The sequence below is a fragment of the Coregonus lavaretus genome, assembly GCF_964263955.1.
Source record: "Coregonus lavaretus genome assembly, chromosome: 11".
Classification (NCBI taxonomy): domain Eukaryota; kingdom Metazoa; phylum Chordata; class Actinopteri; order Salmoniformes; family Salmonidae; genus Coregonus; species Coregonus lavaretus.
The window spans coordinates 35,120,837-35,142,145 of record NC_139998.1 but is presented as its reverse complement, the minus strand read 5'-3'; the positions used below and the strand labels follow the sequence as shown (position 1 = coordinate 35,142,145).

Sequence of the window (21,309 nt, the reverse complement as noted above, 5' to 3'; positions counted from 1 at the left end):
TGAAGTACCAACACCACGGACAACCTGTAGAGTAAGTTCAAATGTAATCCTATTAAACATTCTGGCTTGTAAGTAACATTTAGACGATTAGTTTCAGGCTGTATATACCAATTAATTGTGTATTACAGCCTAATTAATCAGACCTCAGCCAAATGTAACCCGATTGTCCTGTTGAGCTTCATGTGCTTCATTCCAAACGTCAATTTTATAAATAACATATGTTCATTATGTTGTCCATATGTAAAAAAAAAAATATATATATATATATATATATATATTCTGTCCCTCTCCTCGCCCCTACCTGGGCTTGAACCAGGGATCCTCTGCACACATCGACAACAGTCACCCTCGAAGCACCGTTACCCGTCGCTCCACAAAAGCCGCGGACCTTGCAAAGCAAGGGAAACAACTACTTCAAGGTCTCTTGCGAGTGACGTCACCGATTGAAACGCTACTACCGCGCACCACTAACTAGCTAATTAGCCCTTTCACACCGGTTACACAAACAAAGACTGTTCAGTGGATTGTTTCTATGGAAATCAGTGTTTATTATTCTGCCGTGGGCCATAGCATGTGAACTTTGGAGCCTTTTGCTCTGTTGTCCACAATGTCAGTGTAAATAACTTCACATTGCTACTACATATCTTTTAACCTAGTTGTTGTGACTTTTCTGCGAACTACCTGCGTCAAGATGCATGCAGCCACGCGATGACAGCTGAATCGAAACCAGCGCGCGCATGCCCCCTTGGCACGATTAGCTACTAGGCTAACTAACTAGCGTGGAAAGCCTCTAAGAACTGATTTTGATATGCCAACAACAACAACCTCGGGAGTCTGTGTATTAGACTCCCGATGTTGTGTCCCAAAGCTAACAACAACCCTAATAAGAATTACACATTTAAAGAATCCGTTCGTTTAGACAGGTACAAGGCACGTTAGCAAGCTAGCTAAGTAGAGCTAAGCGAGTGGCACGCAACGGCAGGCCGCGTACTGATTCATAACTAACGTTAGTTGTAACGCGTATTCGCTGGGTAACTTACGTGAAGCCTGGATAGCAAATTATCCTTTCCCTTGTTCCACAAATAGTAATTATGAAAGTTGTTTTCACTCTTTTGGGCGTATCTCATTTGTTTTCCAGTCGGACATACATTTTACCCGGCACTTCTGAGGTCTCCGCTGATTGGATGATGCCTCGTTTCCCCTCTCTTCTTCTTCTGCTTCTTCTTCTTCTTCAGTGGGGTTAATCGGCGATTGGCATCCAACGTTATGGTGCATTACCGCCACATACTGTACTGGAGTGTGGGCCAGAGACGAGAAACCAAATCCTACCTGCCAGCTCTTAAAAAAGATAACAAAATATTTGAGACTATATCTAATGACGTTCTACTCAATATACTCTTTCAACTAATTTCCTGTATCCCCTTCTCCCTCATACTAGATCTCATCCTCTCTCTTTCCTTCTGATACTGCCCACACTGTAGCAATACATGCTCCACGGTCTCTGTTTCCTGACAATAATCACACTTTCCTGTTGAATGCTTTCCTATCACATTTAATGTCTTATTCAACTGGCTGTGTCCCACCCTTAATCTTGTAAAAATAGCCTCCTCTCTTCTGTCCCTTCCTGCCGAGTGGTGAAACAGTGTCGTTGTCTAACAAAGTGATGTTAGGATATATAAGTTATCCTGTACGAGCTTTTGTTGTTACAGGTGTCAAGCTTATGGGCATGTGGCAGCAGTGTGTAGGAGGGAGGTTCCTAGGTGTGAGAAGTGTGCAGAAGGGCATGAGACAAAGAAATGTGTAGCATTGGGGAAAGTAGTGGTATGTGTTAATTGTAGGGGGGTGGCGCAAAATTGGCCCAGCGTCATCCAGGGTAGGGGAGGGAATGGCCGGCAGGGATGTAGCTCAGTTGGTAGAGCATGGTGTTTGCAATGCCAGGGTTGTGGGTTCGATTCCCACGGGGGGTCAGTATGAAAAATAAAATAAAATAATAATGTATGCACTCACTAACTGTAAGTCGCTCTGGATAAGAACGTATGCTAAATGACTGAAATGTAAATGTAATTATTTAAATCTATTTAATCCTACTTCAGGCCAACAGCCTGAAAGGATGGGACACCACCACTTAACACACCCTGTAACTCTTCTGATGTCAAGTCTCACACACCCAAATACCTCTCTGCAGCTGCCACCACAACTGCAATTTTCTGTGACGTACGTTCCATCCCTGCAGTACAGTTGACAACCATTGCTATAAATCCAATCTTACTGAAACATATATCACTTGTTGTCCTATCCCTCTGTACTGGTACAGACCTACTACTCTCACGACTCCTCTCAGGATCCCTCCCCCTTGACCCATCTTCCTCTACTTTCTCACTGCCTCAGCATATGACAACTTCTGCACTACTCTAACCCTGGAAACCTCAAACTGCCTCTCTCGCACCGGACATTTCTGATCCCCAGCCCCATGGGCACCCCTACAATTAACACATACCACTACTTTCACCGATGCTACACATTTCTTTGTCTCATGCCCTTCTGCACACTTCTCACACCTAGGAACTTCCCTCCTACACACTGCTGCCACATGCCCATAAGCTTGACACCTGTAACAACAAAAGCTCATACAGGATAATTTATATATCCTAACATCACTTTGTTGGGCAAAGACTCAACATCAAAACTCAAAACAACAGACAACGACTCTTCTGTTTCACCACTCACACCACCTTGTCTGCGTTGCATCAAATGACGAGCATCACAAACACCGGGAATCTTCCCCTTCAGTTGGTCAACTTTCACATTTACCGCTACCCCAGTAATCACTTCTTTCAATGGCGACCTTTCTTGAGCAAAAAATTCACATCTCTTGCCCCAATTCGATTAACACGGAGCGCCTGCTCCCTCTTACCAGCAGAAACAAACAATTATCACTAGACCAACAATTATCACAAGACCACTTCTGGTTACCCTCACCAAATCCACAGCACCCAACTCTGTTTTCACCCACCCTGAAACTACAAATGGATCAGCCAAAAGGCAAGGGTGCACTTTTTCCAAAGACTTCACACCTACTGTCACCGACTCAGCTTTATCCTGACCCTCGGTGCAAGCCTCGGGCTCCGAGAACTTCACCAAACCTACCACCTCCGATACTTCCCCCTCATTCACTTCCATTTCTCCTCCTGTCTTCACCTCACTCTGCTTACACTTTCTACCATTCTTCTTTAACAAACCATCTCCCTTTTTCCTGCCATTTTTTACAGACTAAAGCTCAACCTCTTCCTCTCTTAGACCTCCTCTGCCTCTCTTTTTCCCTACATTCCTCCTCTGTATTCCAAGTATAAGTCTCCTTATGATAATACTGCACTTCTCCTGACATACATCTTGTTCTTTCCTTCTCAAGGGATGCCATTTAACAGGCTGTCACAATCTCCATACAATCAGCACGAACCCCTCAGGATGTAGCGCTCAACAGTGCATCCCACTTGTACAGCATCTGCTTCATCTTAATGTTCTTATTCATCAATAGCTACCGCGACGCTTTTCCATTTCAAACAAGCGCACTTCTGGTTCCACCAAGGACTATGGTAATGCTCAGCAATCATGCCTCTTTTTCCCCACAAGACCTTGCACTTTGTACTTGTTGGCAGCTCTCTCACGCCACCTGCTGTGCTGGATGGTAATTAAGGTGATATATTTTGCAACCTTGTGCCTGAACTTGAACATATTTTAGTAAAATCAAAAACTGAGAGCTGATGGGGTTTCCCAGGAGCGAGCAATTGCTTGAATTGTTCCAGCTTGCTATTTATAACCCCTCTATACTATCTTGAGGGAGTGGGTGCTCAGCCTCCAGCCAGTCATTGGTCCAACCTCCCTTCTCGTTGAGTCTGCCTTATCCTCGTTTAGTGATGGGGACTAAATTCTAATTTATAGCAATGAATGTAATTTTCAATCCCTTCATGTGCTGGCATATGCCTTTCATAACCATGCTATGCCTAATTGCTAACTAAGCACCCTAAAAGTAAACACTCCTAATCAACTATTACATCTCAAAGCGCATTGTGGACATGGAGGTTTAGCTGTGTGTAGTATTTAGAGTTGCATTGAAGATTAGATACCAGACACTTGTTCAAGGACATCGTAATAAGAGCTTGCAGGATCCAGTCACTGAAAGTGACCTGCACAGCAGCACATTTACTCTAGTCCCCCAGCAGCAACCGAAGTTCGTAGGGGTCTTCCATCCAAATACTTCTCCCTTTGTTAGGGATACATCATACAGTCGTCCAGCTTTTAATTTGAGTGACCAGGACACATGTGGGTTACTAAAAAGCAACCAGACAGATTAAGACATTCCACCCAAAAACTATTTTCCCAGTTGTCTTGAACTTGATTGTTGAAAAAACATTTGTACTATTAACAATTGACTAATGCCACTTCAGTACAGCACTCTAAAAAGTCAGTTAAGCAATACTTTCCTGTGGATAGTCTCAGATGTCAACCATCTGAAGTACTAAACTAACGCCACAGACAACCGTTAGAGTAAGTTCAAGTGAAGTTTCTTTAAGTCAGTTTAATGTGGATAAAACATTCTGAACAAGCTTATTTCCAACAACTCCAGCAACCCAAGTTAAAGGCAAAAAAACATTAATAAGTTAGATGCAATTTATTGCCTTACATTTGACAAAGTACAAAGTGCAAAATCTATGCTCAAGATGGTACAACCACATGGGCAACTTCATAGTCATAGGGAATGGACTGCATTGTGATGTCATGGTCATGCACCAGGCCTCACTGACAACAGCTGGTATCACAGGTCTTGCCTTTGCACACGCAGCCTGAGGCACACTTACTGCAGCCGGAGGGACAGCAGTCGCAGCAACCTGATGGGACGAAAAAATCTATTAGTTATAACCAAAGACTATTGCACAGCCGACTAATGAGGTTAATTAGGCTAATCATAGGGAGTTAGTGCCACCTGCGATAAGAAAAACTCAGTTGGCCTAACACTACTAGTGGGATTTAGAACGTAACAGACCCACTTACTTGCTTTCTTACAACTGGTGCATGCGCAGTTGGAGCACTTGCAGGATCCACCGCAGTTGCAAGATCCAGCTACAAATAAAACGGCTCGAGTTAGGCTAATATAACCAATTACCTGTCATTAAGAGTTTTCTAAATAAATACGCTTAAGGCGTATCCATAGCCTTTATCCTTGATACATTGATCAATGTACATGAAAACTTACTTTTGGCGCATTCACAAGGATCCATTTTCCAGTTTTTGATCTCCCTTCTTTATTCGAATGGACCGCAGTATTTCGCCTTGGTATCAGTGGTGTGTCGTCAGCTTTGAATTTCTATCTGGCGAGGCACCGCCTTTATAGCGTCCGGGGCAGACAGGTGCGGTGTGCAAAACGGAGTCGCGCATTCACGCAGACAGATCATAAAAGGCTTGCTTGCACACGGTTTGTTCTCCAGCGCGAAAACATTCCCATCACGGGAAGAGTAGCCTATTGTTTGCATAGCCTACATAGACTAATTACCATGTTGTCATTTAGCAGACGCTCTTATCCAGAGCGACTTACAGTTAGTGAGTGCATACCTTTTTTTTTTTCCATACATAACTATGCAAATATTTGTTGGGATTTTTATGTACTTATGAATGCCTTCAAATAACCCACTGGGTCTGGACGTTTCGTTACCAGATATTGTTATTTTACAGGCTAGAATGAGGAAAATGTATGTAATTCTACATGTAGACTTGTCGAGAAGAATTAGAATGTATAGTGTTCATGAAAAATTGATTAAAACGACGATTTAGGCTACAGATCACTACATTGTTGACTGGTTTTCGGCTGGACAGTCATCGTTATTTTGCACAGTGCACACGGTACACAACAGTTGGGCAATGGTTCTTTTGTCACTTTTCCGGGGGAATTTGCTGTCATTGGTGCTCTATTGAGAGCTTCCATGTCCATGCTTCCCTTATTTGCACACGGGCAGCGCTCGTGAGCAACATTCGAATGAGAACGAATCACTGCGCTCGTCGACTGAGTGTTAGTATTTTTCCAGAATATCCTGCCTGAGTAATTGAGCTGTGTCATACCACGAAAATTGTGCAATGTTATACAAATAGTCACTGACAGTAGCAGCTACAATTAATTACAAACGACCGTTATGAAAACAGTGATTGCTGCCAGAACTGTCATAGGCCTACAACAAGGATAGTCTATCATAAAAAATATTTCATATTTCATCATATAAAATGACAATATTTGAACTTTTGTTAAAGTTAAGCATTTACTTTACCATAATACGAATCATATTCGATACAGAAACATAATATAATAGAATCGAATATAATAAATGTTTTCCCCGTGAGTAAACCTTTGTTTTTATTTATTGTTGAAAACCCCCAAATATTTTATTTAATGAAGCCTGTTTATTCAACGATGACTTCTAAGCACATCCTACGGTGGAGTGATGTGCTCGCAATAAAGTGAAGGAGTTATTTTACGCTGGCCCAGGTTTAACCGGGCAAAAGCCCATCACGTCATCGGGCGAAAGCAGGGAGGGAGGAGCGCCCATCTCAAATCGAACAGTAATCTTCTCCTTGCTCTGTCATTTTGTCAACAAAGCAGTATCGTCCAGAAACATAGCCTACAATATCGATTTTCTATAAAATAAATGTTTGAATTTTCTAACTTGTTTTAATTTGGAAGGTACTTTTGCATGTGAAACAGAATCCTACTCAGTACTCCACGTGCTCCTAAATCACTTTGTTTTGAGCTGACTTCGCTGTGGGCTTTTGCTGCGTTCACATCCTAGTCGGAACTAGGAAACGCGGACATTTTCGATTAGCTGATTCGTTAAACGCGGCACGTGTATAATTACAACCAGTTAGCATGTCGGACATTTCAGAGTTTCCTCGTTTTGGAACCGGAGGCAGCCCGGTTCCAAAACGAACGCAATCAACTTTCACCGGGTGCAGAACACGCTTACACGGCGCCCCGGGCGAGATTAATCTAATCCCCTCAGTGTCCCTGCGGGGCACCTGGCTCATGCCCGGGAGCCAGCCCGGTTGCAAGCAACTTTCAGGCGGTGCAAAACACGCCTACACGGGCGCCCGGGCGAGATTAATCGAGCCCCCTCAGTAACTTCAGAAGCTTTGAGTGACAAGTTACGTCATTTGCAAGAGGGAAAGCATCTTGTTGCCTTGTATTCGGACGTTAGCATAGCATGCTTGTAGCTAGCTAGCTAACCCAGAAAGATTGACAGTTAAAGACAGCTAAACATCGAGGACTTCGGTAAGATATAATCTCACCTTATCAAATGTGCCATTCATATGCAATGCTTTGTATGTTGTTGAAAAATCTCGTGTCTTGTTGCAGCTGGAAATGGTGGATAGCATGCTAACTAGTTAGCTAATGAGATACAATCAGTCTGTCTCGTGCCAGTCGTGGATGTCTTCATGATTTGGAAAGATAATTACTGAAATGTTGCACTCTAGTACTAACATTATTTTAATTAGTCATAGCTATGCTATCTTTGTAGTTGTCTGTTTATCTAATGTTGGCTGTTTTTGAAGATAATGAGGAGCCAATGAACATAGCTAACTAGAGAGCAAACTACAGGGATTAGCTAGATGAAAAGCTTTGACAAGCTGCAAAGTGTTGCTAGGGAACGGGACACCCAGCGGGCGACGAGTAATCTGTTTATAACATTAGGGTAGTTTGCAAATATCTGCTAGATTGAAAGAGAGATACAACATGCATGCTTCTCCAGCAGTGATGATTCGATTTTATACTAATCTCAAAACAAGCAACCAGCAGAACAGACACACCATATGTAGCATGATTGGTTATTTTTGTTGTAGGATTGTGCCACCATGTTGGTGCCTATATTCACCCTCAAACTGAACCATAAAATCAACCCTCGCATGGTTACAATGGGCAAGTTTGATGGGATCCACCCATGCCTCACTGCAGCCACACAAGCAGGGAAGGTATGGCCTCACTCAGTTCCCTTTGATAGTTTCCATTTACATGTATGCATGAAGCATTGAAGTATAGCACTGCAGTGAAAGTTATTCGATCTTCTCTCTTCCATCAGGTGTTCATCCATAACCCTCACACGCGTGGCCAGCGGCAGGCAGCCCATCGTCTGAGTCAGAGTGCCCAGGATTCGGACATCTCTCTGCTCAATATCAACCAGGCTGTGAGCTGCCTGACAGCTGGCACATTAGGACCCAACACCACTGGAGACACGCTCCTCGTGGGCACCCAGACAAACCTGCTGGCTTATGACGTACACGACAATGCTGACATCTTCTACAGAGAGGTGAGCTAAGGACAGTGCAAAGGACAGGACACAATGTTATAACATATCAATAGTCTCATGATTCTGTTGTAGCAGCAGTATTACATAAGCCATCTGCCTGCTGAATCATTAACTGAATACAAAGTTGCAAATAAAGATGTCATGTCCTTTTTCACATCATATTCTCTATAGGTGACAGATGGGGCCAATGCCATTGTTTTAGGGAAATTGGGGAACATTGAGTCCCCCCTCGCCATCATCGGAGGAAACTGCGCTTTACAAGGATTTGACTATGAGGGGAACGACCAGTTCTGGACGGTATTGTCTCGTGTTCCTCGTACTCTCTTGATCATGTGAATTGCTGTGCAAAAATGAGATTGAAATAAAAATCATTTTACCGCAATAGAAGAAGTGATAACTGTTGATGTCTGTTTCTATGGGTTCATTTTCAGGTCACGGGGGATAATGTGCGATCATTGGTGCTCTGTGATTTTACTGGTGATGGAAAAAATGAGGTGTTACAAATACTTTGCAATCTACAACTCAACTTCAAATGTTGCGTTATTACATAAATAGGCCTAAAATGGGTAATGTACTGTGTTTTTTTTGTCTGGTCTTTACAGCTTCTTGTCGGATCAGAGGACTTTGACATTAGGGTATTCAAAGAAGACGAACTTGTGTCTGAGATTGCTGAAAATGAGGTATTGCTCATTTTACGTAAAGCCATGTTTTTTCGAATGCTGTTTGATTATTACCTCCCGAGTGGCGCAGTGGTCTAAGGCACTGCATGGTTCGAATCCAGGCTATGTCGTAGCCGGCCGCGACCGGGAGACCCATGGGGCGGCGCACAATTGGCCCAGCGTCATCCAGGGTAGGGGAGGGAATGGCCGGCAGGGATGTAGCTCAGTTGGTAGAGCATGGCGTTTGCAACGCCAGGGTTGTGGGTTCGTTTCCTACGTGGGTATAAAAAAATTATGTATGCACTCACTAACTGTAAGTCGCTCTGGATAAGAGCGTCTGCTAAATGACTAAAATGTAAATGTAATTATGTTTTATGATTTGTATGTTTATAATACATTGTGTGTCAGCAAAGAAAGGATGTGTGCTGATTGCTCTCTCTTTGTGTCATTCAGACGGTTACCTCCCTCTGTCATATGCATGGCAGCAGGTTTGGTTATGCTCTGGCCAACGGCACTGTGGGTGTATATGACCGCACTGCCCGCTACTGGAGAATCAAGGTACTGCAGGTTTTGAATTGGCGGAATATTAGATAGTTTTCTGTCTAAATGCATCCCTGTCACTTTACACAAAACGTATTAAATTTGCACCAGCATTATGTTTAAAGATGTGCCAATAAAGGTTCCTCCTTCTCCCTGCAGTCTAAGAACCATGCAATGAGCATCCATGCATTTGACCTTAACGCTGACGGTGTTGTAGAACTCATCACAGGCTGGTCCAATGGAAAGGTAAACCACCTTGATGCGTCAGTCGATAATCAATTTAGCACCTATTTGTTAAAATGAGTACAGAACCAATCGAGAATCTTCCAAAGTTCTCTAATTCTTCACTTTGTCACATTGTCTGGAACTGGTTGGCACATGGCACCAGCCTTTCCTCCAAGTGTAAGGAATGTTGTAAGTTCCCTTGACTTCACCATAATTTACAGATTGATGCACGGAGCGATCGAACAGGTGAAGTCATCTTCAAAGACAACTTCTCGTCCTCTGTGGCTGGAGTGGTGGAGGGGGACTATCGCATGGATGGACAGATCCAGCTCATCTGTACCTCTGTGGAGGGAGAAGGTAAAGACATGAGGAACACTATAGCTATTGAATATTGTTAATTTGTGTGTGTGTTTTCAGTAAGTGACTCCATGAGTCTTGAATTTGCACCACCTTTCAACTTGGTGCTGCCATTGATATCCAATGTGTTGTGTGCTGGTTGTCAGTGCGTGGCTACCTGCCTGCCAGTAAGGAGATGAAGGGGAACCTGATGGACTCCAGTTTGGAGCAGGATCTGATCCGAGAGCTGAGTCAGCGCAGGCAGAACCTGCTACTGGAACTACGCAACTATGAGGAGAATGCCAAGGTTTCTAAGAACACACACTGACAAACACTTTCACAGAAACAACTATGAGGAGAATGCCTAGGTTTCTAAGAACACACACTGACAAACACTTTCACAGAAACAACTATGAGGAGAATGCCAAGGTTTCTAAGAACACACACTGACAAACACTTTCACAGAAACAACTATGAGGAGAATGCCAAGGTTTCTAAGAACACACACTGACAAACACTTTCACAGAAACAACTATGAGGAGAATGCCAAGGTTTCTAAGAACACACACTGACAAACACTTTCACAGAAACAACTATGAGGATAAAGCTACAACCAAACACTTTTACATTCATAGATGCGCTGAAACTCTCTGAAGTTACTATTATAAGAATTGAATGCTAAAGTCCACACGTACAGTTGAAGTCGGAAGTTTACATACACCTTAGCCAAATACATTTAAACTCAGTTTTTCACAATTCCTGACATTTAATCATAGTACAATTTCCCTGTCTTAGGTCAGTTAGGATCACCACTTTATTTTAAGAATGTGAAATGTCAGGATAATAGCAGAGAGAGTGATTTATTTCAGCTTTTTTTCTTTCTTCACATTCCCAGTGGGTCAGAAGTTTACATACACTCAATTAGTATTTGGTAGCATTACCTTTAAATTGTTTAACTTGGGTCAAACGTTTCGGGTAGCCTTCCACAAGCTTCCCACAATAAGTTGGGTGAATTTTGGGCCATTCCTCCTGACAGAGCTGGTGTAACTGAGTCAGGTTTGTAGGCCTCCTTGCTCGCACACGCTTTTTCAGTTCTGCCCACACATTTTCTATAGGTTTGAGATATGGGCTTTGTGATGGCCACTCCAATACCTTGACTTTGTTGTCCTTAAGCCATTTTGCCACAACTTTGGAAGTATGCTTGGGGTCATTGTTCATTTGGAAGACCAATTTGCGACCAAGCTTTAACTTCCTGACTGATGTCTTGAGATGTTGCTTCAATATATCCACATCATTTTCCTTCCTCATGATGCCATCTATTTTATGAAGCGCACCAGTCCCTCCTGCAGCAAAGCACCCCCACAGCATGATGCTGCCACCCCCGCGCTTCACGGTTGGGATGGTGTTCTTCGGCTTGCAAGTCCCCCTTTTTCCTCAAAACATAACGATGGTAATTATGGCCAAACAGTTCTATTTTTGTTTCATCAGACCAGAGGATATTTCTCCAAAAAGTACGATCTTTGTCCCCATGTGCAGTTGCAAACCGTAGTGTGGCTTTTTTATGGCGGTTTTGGAGCAGTGGCTTCTTCCTTACTGAGCGGCCTTTCAGGTTATGTCGATATATGACTAGTTTTACTGTGGATATAGATACGTTTGTACCTGTTTCCTCCAGCACAAGGTCCTTTGCTGTTGTTCTGGGATTGATTTGCACTTTTCGCACCAAAATACATTCATCTCTAGGAGACAGAATGTGTCTCCTTCCTGAGCGGTATGACGGCTGCGTGGTCCCATGGTGTTTATACTTGCGTACTATTGTTTGTACAGATGAACGTGGTACCTTCAGGCGTTTGGAAATTGCTCCCAAGGATGAACCAGACTTGTGGCGGTCTATAATTTTTTTTCTGAGGTCTTGGCTGATTTCTTTTGATTTTCCATGATGTCAAGCAAAGAGGCACTGAGTTTGAAGGTAGGCCTTGAAATACATCCACAGGTACACCTCCAATTGACTCAAATGATGTCAATTAGCCTATCAGAAGCTTCTAAAGCCATGACATCATTTTCTGGAATTTTATAAGCTGTTTAAAGGCACAGTCAACTTATTGTATGTAAACTTCTGACCCACTGGAATTGTGATACAGTGAATTATAAGTGAAATAATCTGTCTGTAAACAATTGTTGGAAAATTACTTGTGTCATGCACAAAGTAGATGTCCTAACCGACTTGCCAAAACTATAGTTTGTTAACAAGAATTTTGTGGAGTGGTTGAAAAACGAGTTTTAATGACTCCAACCTAAGTGTATGTAAACTTCCGACTTCAACTGTACAAACATACACCCACATCCCAGACCAACATTCAAAGACAAACTTTCTCAGACTTATCAGTTACTGTGCTGTGAGGAGAACACTACGATCCTCTCACTCCCACCTCTAACTATGTACAGACCTACACACTCATGGTGTTTGTGTCATAGTGGAAAATACCTCTGTGTGACTGTGTCTCTGTAGCAGGCTGTCCCAGGAGCTTCAGAAAGGGACACCCAGATGGGGGTGATACCAGCCAATACCCAGCTCCAGACTGCCCTCTCTGTCAGAGCTGCCACGGAGTCCCAGAGGTCACACATAGAGCTCAGCATCTCCACGCCCAATGGTAAAGACCATCACCCCACACAGATACCCTCCTTACGGACCACTAACACACTCACGCCCTAGACTCACACTGTCATCAAAACCCAGTAAGCAGCTCACTTACACAGCCCTAAAACCACACAGAAACTCACCAAGCTGACCAAACCTCAGCCTGTCCCACATTGAACCCAATGACTCTCACCATCCTGTAATTCCAGAATGCGCAGCCTCATGTATGTATTACTGCACTGTTGGAGCTAGGAACACAAGCATTTCGCTACACCTGCAATAACATCTTCTAAATATGTATATGCGACCAATAACATTTGATTTGAATTTGATTTGATGTGGCTTACTGTGGTAAGTGAGTGGGCTGGGTGCTGACCTCTTGGCATTCCCTCTACAGAGACCATCATTCGAGCCGTGCTGATTTTCGCTGAGGGAATTTTTGAGGGTGAAAGTCATGTGGTACACCCCAATGCCCAGAATCTGTCTGGTTCTATCCATGTTCCCATTATTCCTCCCAAAGATATCCCTGTGGATCTACACATCAAAGCTTTTGTTGGCGGCAAGAGCAGGTACACATATGTCAATTATGAAAGAGACATAGCGGAGTCCTCTGCATAGATGTGTTAATGTATTAATTTGCCAATGAAATTCACTTTATTATCCAAACTTTGTAGTTTCAGTGGAACTTTAGCTCTGTCCAATAAAACAAAGAAAACATTATTTTGTCATTTGAACGTGCTTCTTCTGTTCCCTTCCCTGCAGCAGTCAGTTCCACGTCTTTGAGATCACACGTCAGCTGCCTCGCTTCTCCATGTATGATCTTAATGTTGATCCTGAGGCCCCCCAACCTACTGGGAAAGTTACCTTCACCATCAATGACAGGCCACAGAGAGTAAGCACAAACTATCGCTCTCTCTCACTTACTCTTACACACACACACACTTTCATATCCTGTCACATGCTCCTGTGGAGACACTTCCAGAGTGCACGTCTGGCATTCTGTTCCATAGTAATGTTACTGTTACTATCGGATGGCTGTATTCTCTGTCTTTAGGTGGTCATGTGGCTGAACCAGAACTTCCTTCTACTGGAGGGCATTGATACCCCAGATGTGACGTTCACCTCTCTGCGTGCCAGGGGACTACTCACCATCAGCATGCTAAGCACCAGTGGAGAGGTATGTCTACATGTCCTAACACATATCGCTGTGCACAGGATATCTCTAGTATTTCAAAATGGACCCTTCACCTTGCCTTTTCTTTCCAATCAGATCACACTAAACACAGACGACATAGACCTGGCAGGGGATCTAGTCCAATCACTGGCCTCCTTCCTGGCCATAGAGGACCTACAGGCAGAGGCAGACTTCCCCACATACTTTGGGGAGCTGCGAACGACCCTAACTGAGGTAAACTCCCCACCTCAGCCTCCACACCAATAGTATTTATCTCATTACCAACCATTTCTCTCATTATTTTGTGTGGTAGGCCTAAAATATTTTTGTAATCTATTGTTTTAACAGGTAGATGACTATCACTCTGTCCACCAAAAGCTGACGGCGGCCATAGCAGATCATTCTAATCACATCCGCAACATGCTGGTGCAGGCAGAGGACGCACGGCTCATGGGTGACATGTGAGTGACATCACACCAACCACCACCTCCATGATTGTTCTGTAGGATTAAAGGTGATAATGACCTGTTTCTTTTCATCCCTTCATCTTTCTTTGTACCTGACAGAAGGAACATGAAGAAGCGCTACATTGAGCTCTATGACCTGAACAGAGACCTGATCAATGAGTATAAGATCCGATCCAACAATCACAATGCTCTCCTCGCCTGCCTTAAGTCTGTCAACCAGGCCATTCAGAGGGCAGGGAGACTGAGAGGTGAGTAGGGGTTGACAGGGAGATCAATGAAGCATAGCATTTGAAGATAATTTAATGTGTTTTTTTTAAGGTTTCAGTTCTCTGCTAACCTCTCTTCCTCTGTCTCTCTCAGTGGGAAAGCCAAAGAATCAGGTTATCACAGCCTGCCGAGATGCTATCAAAAACAACAATGTCAATGCCCTGTTCAAGATCATGAGAGCAGGCACAGCCTCTTCCTGAGGGCACCCCACTGTGGTTGCCTGAAATCCTGAAGGGATTGGAATCCCTGAGAGGGCAGCCTGGGGGGAGCAAGGGGAGGAGGCGTTTACAAGAGTGAAGAAAGACTAGTTCTCTAGTGGCAAGGCCAGAAGAAGGAACAGGCCACACCTGCAGCCCCAGGTGCCATTGGGCAGCAGTGATGTTTTAGAGGAGTCAGTGGGTGGGAGTAACTGTCAACTTGTAGATGTTGTTTTGTAGCCAAAGAACTATACTCCATGAATGTTAAATGGGACCAGCAGAGTGAGATACATGTTTACTTTTTGTAGATTGTAAATAGACAGGGAACTTTATTATGTGTGTGTGCAGAAATAAACTCAATTAAATTACTGTGTCTTATAACTTAATATTTCTGTGTTATGAGTTTTTCTTTGTAGTATTTGTATTCAAGTCTTGTTGGTTAAATAAATGTATTCCATGTCTGTCTTACCATGCTAAGTGAGTCCAGCTCCTAAATTACAGCCATTTAAGACAGCTAGGGGCTAGAAGAACATATGGTGCCATATTGCAAGGACATCAATCACCACGATAAAAGTACATTGTCAGACAAATAAGTCTGCTAGGTCCTCATCATTATGCTCCCTTCACCTTCCTCCAAATTCTTGGAGTCTGTCTCCGGTTGCTGCGCTGGCATCTGGAGCACTGCTGGACCAGCGACTCCCACACTTGTCACATGGCCAGTGAAAAGAACACCGTTAAAACGGTGTCTTGACAGTTTTGCACATTTCTCCTAAAGTTAACTCTTCCTTACTGAGCCTCCAAACCAAGTAGGTCTGTATTAATTTAATGTGTTTTTCTCTCAATTTTAATCTTCATTTTTGTTGGACCCAGGTTGGACCCCAGCTTGCCTACAGTCTGAGACTGCAGATTTCATACAGAAACCAGATGTTGCCGGGTTTGGCAGTGGCGCTATATAATTGCTTTGGTGATTTTAATCTGTCGTGGTAAGTATGATGACTGATGCGCAGGATACTTTGTACACATACTGATTACAATACAAACGCTGTTATTCAATATAGGGCTCCCTGTGAAATGCAAATATGCAACAGTCTGGCAATTACATGTAAATGTAATGCGTCATGGTAGGATATATATATGAAACAGTTATTCCTTTGAGGGTAAACGCACGTATGTCAGTTTTGCTGACGAAAAATATGTTTTGTTTTGTTAAAGATGCATTTTTGCAAGTTATAAACTGCATGGTTAACCAATAGTTATATTTATGAAGGAGATGAATATGAACATTACGTTAGGAACACTATGTTCTACTGGACACAGGACATGCTTTTCTATTTAGGAATCTTATGTACAGTTTAACATCAGATCCGACACGCCCCCCTCCTATAGCGAATTTACCAAATTTGGGGCTAGGTCCTAAATGGTGTCAATGAAGTCATTCTTCAAAATGTTTTGGAACATTTTGGTATGTTTTTTTACAGTGACTCCCTAAAAACACGCCACTTCGATGGAGTACAGCTACGGAAGTGACTTTTTGTAGCAGGTTAGGAGAGCGTTTTATCTAACCATACATTTACCCCCTTTCCTAACCTTAATCTAATTATCCTAACCTGCTACGTTTTTCTCCTAACCATCTTCATAAATTCTCCCAACCTGCTAAGAAAAAGCCACTTCCGGTGGTAGCTGTATCGAAAGTGGCATGTTTTTAGGGAATCACGTTTTTCCATTGCTTCTTCTGAGGTGTCATTTGAATGCTAGACAACTGGGAGATGGTCTGGGGCCGGTTTCCCAAACGCATTTTAAGGCTAAGTTAATCGTCAGAACTTTCGTAGGAGCATGGTCAAATCTGTTTCCCAAAACCATCCCTCAGTAAAGTTGCTCTTGAAAACGCTCGTTATTTAACGACTGCGTCATTGCGTTTTGGTACACCAGAAGTACATTCATTTCCAATGGAACACTGCGTTTGCCTTGCAGCATTGCGTTGCAGAGGTAGTTCGTTCTGTGTGGTGCATACATTGGATTTCAACCCCTTTACACATACAGTTTGACGCATACGTTTGATAAATCCAATGTATGCACCATACAGAACAACCAATGTATGCACAACACAGAACGCACTGCAACTGCCTCTGCAACGCAATGCTGCAAGGCAAACGCAGCGTTCAATTGGAAATTAATGTACTTGTGGTGTACCAAAACACAACAAAACAGTCAATGTGTTCCAAGAGTAAGGCTTTGAACACACCGACTTCATCATTGCACAAAATAGATGCAGCATCATCTAGATATGTGTGCAACAAAAGTTCAACATTCACTTTCTGCTACCATTTCTGTGAACCCCTTTACGCATACAGTTTGACGCATACATTCGATAAATCCAACATATGCACCACACAGAACGCACTGCAACTGCCTCTGCAACGCAATGCTGCAAGACAAACGCAGCGTTCCATTGGAAATGAATGTACTTCTGGTGTACCAAAACGCAGACACAGTCGGTGTGTTATAAGCGTAAATGTGTCATCTGTTAGATGCTTTTTTTGCCCTTCCGCCTCCCTTTATACACAGAAGACCTCCGTTAAACAAAATCCAGATGTTTATCTGTCTTTCTGTGACCACCGATAACTTCAGAACGACTTTGACTACAAATACAAAGTTGCCAATTTCTTTGCAATTGTTACTAAGAAGCGAAGTATAAAAATATGATTAAATGAAAACAGAAGTGACTGTATTAGAATACAGTAGGCTATAGGCTACATATACCAATATACAGTATTTCAATTATATTAAAGTCAATTTCATGTTTATTCAATGTAGTTTTATTTAGCTATTTGTATGCTACTGTGTAATTTTTGCCTCAATATATTTCATGATGTGGAACATGTGCGCAATGATGTGGCAAATCTTGATTTAGTGCATTATAATAGGGTAAGCATTACAATAAGCCGCCTCAATATTTGTAGCCATAGGTGATATCTCTCTAGGAGCTGATCTGCCGTCAGTATTGTGGAATAATTCTAATGTTAAGGTATGATTTGAAAGGCAGAATGCTGAACCGAGAGCAGAGCTGCCTTTCTTTCGAGCATATCAGTATCGACATATGCCTCAAATACACAGTTAGTGAATGTTCTCTCTGCATGGTGTTTTGGGAAACGCATGTTACAGCTTTGGCTGTTGTACAAAAGATGCATCATTAAAACACTCGTAAGCCTAAATTCAATCGCAATTGGGAAACCGTAGATTGATGAAGAACGTTCTTGCAAATAGTTCTGGGAACTTGGGGAAATGCGTTTGAACGATTGCAACTGCAGATATCACGGTATAAAGCCTGAGATATTTTTTTTATAATAACTTAAAAGAAAAACAGGAAACAAATTATACAAAGTAAGTAACTGTAAATATAAATATAAAAAGTTAAATATGAAATGTACTTTTGTAAAATATATTTTTGTTCCTTTCCTTGCATGTTTAATTCTCATGTGATTTATCTTCATATCTAGGAGCACAGCCTGCTGATGAGATGGGATGGAATGTGTGTCATGGAATAAAGGGAAAACCCCTCAGATACTGGAGGAGAAACATCAAGACTGCAGAGTGTTGGGTTACGGAGAATAATCAGGCAGGACCTCAGGGTCCTAACTGTTCCCTGTCATTATGTTGACTCAGTGAATGGAAACAATCCGGTTGGAAATAATCCATAAAACCTCCGCATGGATGATCAGTATTGTGAAATCCTCACAGGATGCTGTGTGGCGCTTTCTGATCTCTGAGATCCTGAGGGAGAGGAAAATAAAGATATATGGGAAAAGAGTGGTAAATAAAATCAGCCTTTGTAGACATCAGAGGGAAATAGGTTCAGTGGGACACAATGAGGAGAATTCATATAAAAGGAGATGTTCTGTGCACACTGCTCATGCTGGGGCTACTCTGTCTGATGTTGTATGCCCACCAAGGCTTCACTTCCACCTGGGACACCTGGCACTTAGAGCAGGGCTGTACAAGCTCCCGCGCTCTTTTAGGGGCCCCACCAGAGAGCCATGTAACTAAACGGGTCCCTTCTACGCCCCCAGACAAGACAAAGTGCCAGTCTGCGCCTCAGTCCCATTCTAAGTCTCAGACACATCCCAAGTCCAAACTTCAGTCTAAATCCAAACCTCAGGCCAAGACCAAATCTAAATCCAAGTCAAAGAAAGATGAGGGGACAAAGGCTGTTCTGGTTTTACCCACACAACCTCCTTTTGACTTTGAGGGTTACCTGAGGGATAAGGACAACCGGGACTTCAAACTGCTGATGGACCAGCCAGGGAAGTGCTCAGGCGAGCTCTACATGCTCATTGCTATCAAGTCAGTAGTGGCAGACTTTGAAAGGAGGCAGGTAGTGCGGCGCACCTGGGGAAGAGAGGGTGTGTTCCAGGATGGGCAGACAGTAAAGACTGTATTCCTCCTTGGTGTACCCAGGAACAAGTCCACCCTGCCTTTATGGGACCGGCTCCTTGCCTACGAGAGCCACACCTTTGGGGACATTCTCCTCTGGGACTTTGATGACTCATTTTTCAACTTGACACTTAAAGAGACCCACTTCCTCCAGTGGGTGAATGACAGCTGCTCCAATGTCCAGTTCATCTTCAAAGGTGACGCTGATGTCTATGTAAATATAGAGAACATTCTGGAGATGCTGAAGGGTCAGAAGCCTGATAAGGACCTCTTTGTGGGTGACATCATCCACCATGCCCACCCCATCCGCCGGCGCAGCAGCAAGTACTTTGTGCCTGAGTTTGTGTACGGCCAGACTATGTATCCGTCATATGCAGGAGGGGGAGGCTTTGTGATGTCTGGTCACACCGCCAGGCGGCTGAGTGGAGCGTGTCAGCAGGTAGAACTATTCCCCATTGACGATGTGTTCTTAGGTATGTGCTTACAGAGAATTGGAGTGAAACCGTCACACCATGAGGGTTTTCGTACATTTGGCATTGTGCGCCCCTCTGCTGCTCCCCACCTCCAGGTGTTTGACCCTTGTTTCTACAGGGAGCTGATGGTGGTACACAGCCTGACAGTGCCACAGATCTGGCTCATGTGGAACCTGCTGCATGACCCCCAACTGAGCTGTCACAGTAAACTGGCCCCCACCCTGTGGCCCTTCAAGTGGAGGGGCAAGGTACTCGGGACAACAGGACAGAAGGACTCAAAGACTACAGTGGAACAGGACTATGATGTTAAAGTGTTTGTAAAGCATTGAGGGGTTTGTGTTATGTTGATCAGAGGGACTACACTGTGAAAGCCATTGGGATATGGAAGCTGTGAATGAATGTTTGGTACAGTTATTTTTAGGCAATTCAGTGGTTTTTGCTTAAAAGTTTACAGCCATGATAAATGTACCCTTTTTCTAAGAAAAAAATCCTGTTACCTTTTTCTTCATAAACTTCCTGGATGTATAACCAGCAAAGCTCAATGCATCAACTGTAGCTGTGGCAGGAAGTCCCCAAGGGACCTCATTACATAGTTCCACACTCTGGGGGAACTTTCCTAGAAACGTTCCAGCAGAGGTATAAACCGTTATATAAAGAAACAGTTTACACCTTCATGAATGTTATGTGCACAGCACCTACTTTTTTAGTTCACAGATACACTGAAGACGACAATCACCAAGCAACAAACCAAAGGTCAGAGTAAATAAAGCCTGAACAGTTAAGATGGGTGGGTGGTGTGCTATCATTTACAATACTTCTGATAATCAGATATAATACATGCTGTTTCTTTTTCAACTTGTATGTTCAGCTATACCTCCAACTGTAGTCCAAATGCCTTCTTTACACTACATGCTGTTGATATCAAAATGGAAAGCAATCAGTTAACACAAATGTATTGTTCTTAATTAATAAATAAAACAATACTTTTTTTGGTCATATTTATTACATCCATTTTTTCATATCCTTTTTGTACACACGGTAACAGGATTTTTTATTTATTAACAGAATTCAGAATGAGCAGTGTTATAAAATTATAAATGTTGAGTTTCAGTAGATTTAATGAGGAGCTCATCTAAACTTATCACAGCAACCTTGCATCGTTTCAGTCGGAAGCATTGTGCAAGCTTTAAGCAGACCATTCTGATTCACCACAGTTATGGTTATTGCTTTCTATGACATGCTTGATAATGTTGATCTACATGTCTTTATTGTACAGAAGTAAAGGTATCCAAAATATAAAACACCACATTCCAATGAATTTGATTCACAAGTTTAATTAAGGATAATTCCCATTTCCAGAAATGGGTTAAATGTACTGAATCCACCAAAAAGTATTACTTTGGGGGAGGAGGATAACACACAATATAAAGGGAGACAATACATATAATTAGTATGAGTATTACACTGAACTGAAGTTGTCCATTTCTAATTACAATCTTAAGGACAACCATTCATTCATTCCAATGCAAAAATAGGATCTACTCAAGAGGAAATAAAATA

At 42.8% G+C, this 21,309-nt stretch overlaps 4 protein-coding genes across 6 annotated transcripts in view; 2 read left to right on the top strand and 2 right to left on the bottom strand.

Annotated features, from left to right (window-relative positions):
- The window catches only part of LOC311137307 (nuclear pore complex protein Nup93), a 32,251-nt gene extending 30,870 nt beyond the window's left edge, over positions 1 to 1,381 (bottom strand). The window contains exon 1 of one of the 2 annotated variants that reach the window (XM_084171732.1): positions 1,149 to 1,381. In XM_084171732.1, coding sequence (XP_084027858.1) covers positions 1,149 to 1,275 — 127 coding nt within the window. In that variant the 5' untranslated portion in view covers positions 1,276 to 1,381. Of the gene's footprint in view, positions 1 to 1,040 lie in introns of both variants that reach the window. The other variant, XM_084171731.1, reaches the window with a different exon arrangement.
- A 3,273-nt stretch (positions 1,382 to 4,654) lies between these two features.
- On the bottom strand, positions 4,655 to 5,372 carry LOC311137310 (metallothionein A). The gene is made up of 3 exons (XM_084171737.1): positions 5,252 to 5,372; positions 5,050 to 5,118; positions 4,655 to 4,886 (listed from the first exon to the last, which is right to left on the bottom strand). The coding sequence occupies exons 1-3, from the start codon at positions 5,274 to 5,276 to the stop codon at positions 4,795 to 4,797; spliced, it is 186 nt and encodes a 61-aa protein (XP_084027863.1). The 5' UTR covers positions 5,277 to 5,372; the 3' UTR covers positions 4,655 to 4,794.
- A 1,472-nt stretch (positions 5,373 to 6,844) lies between these two features.
- On the top strand, positions 6,845 to 15,231 carry LOC311137803 (BBSome complex member BBS2). 2 transcript variants are annotated; one of them, XM_084172394.1, is made up of 18 exons: positions 6,845 to 7,312; positions 7,882 to 8,010; positions 8,118 to 8,345; positions 8,517 to 8,642; positions 8,777 to 8,839; positions 8,948 to 9,025; positions 9,458 to 9,562; positions 9,704 to 9,790; positions 9,991 to 10,126; positions 10,273 to 10,412; positions 12,612 to 12,753; positions 13,138 to 13,309; positions 13,503 to 13,632; positions 13,795 to 13,917; positions 14,011 to 14,148; positions 14,263 to 14,375; positions 14,481 to 14,629; positions 14,742 to 15,231. In XM_084172394.1, the coding sequence occupies exons 2-18, from the start codon at positions 7,894 to 7,896 to the stop codon at positions 14,846 to 14,848; spliced, it is 2,154 nt and encodes a 717-aa protein (XP_084028520.1). In that variant the 5' UTR covers positions 6,845 to 7,312; positions 7,882 to 7,893; the 3' UTR covers positions 14,849 to 15,231. The 2 variants fall into 2 exon arrangements, with proteins under 2 accessions (XP_084028520.1, XP_084028521.1); XM_084172395.1 differs by lacking the exon at positions 8,777 to 8,839 and having other exon boundaries at positions 7,194 to 7,312.
- A 3,479-nt stretch (positions 15,232 to 18,710) lies between these two features.
- Positions 18,711 to 20,078, top strand: LOC311136910 (UDP-GlcNAc:betaGal beta-1,3-N-acetylglucosaminyltransferase 9-like; the record flags this gene model as incomplete). The annotated part of the gene is made up of 1 exon (XM_084171225.1): positions 18,711 to 20,078. One exon carries the CDS (start codon positions 18,711 to 18,713, stop codon positions 20,076 to 20,078), a length of 1,368 nt encoding a protein of 455 aa, XP_084027351.1.
- Between the last annotated feature and the right edge of the window lie 1,231 nt (positions 20,079 to 21,309).

Bases quoted from the DNA above. Each gene is read 5' to 3' on its own strand.
- LOC311137310 (XM_084171737.1), bottom strand. From the start codon at position 5,276: ATGGATCCTTGTGAATGCGCCAAAA. The intron at 5,119-5,251 runs GTAAGTTTTCAT...TTTTATTTGTAG, and splicing joins TCCTTGTGAATGCGCCAAAA to CTGGATCTTGCAACTGCGGT. The intron at 4,887-5,049 runs GTAAGTGGGTCT...TCGTCCCATCAG, and splicing joins CACCAGTTGTAAGAAAGCAA to GTTGCTGCGACTGCTGTCCC.
- LOC311137803 (XM_084172394.1), top strand. From the start codon at position 7,894: ATGTTGGTGCCTATATTCACCCTCAAACTGAACCATAAAATCAACCCT. The intron at 9,026-9,457 runs GTATTGCTCATT...TGTGTCATTCAG, and splicing joins CTGAGATTGCTGAAAATGAG to ACGGTTACCTCCCTCTGTCA. The intron at 14,376-14,480 runs GTGAGTGACATC...TGTACCTGACAG, and splicing joins GCACGGCTCATGGGTGACAT to AAGGAACATGAAGAAGCGCT.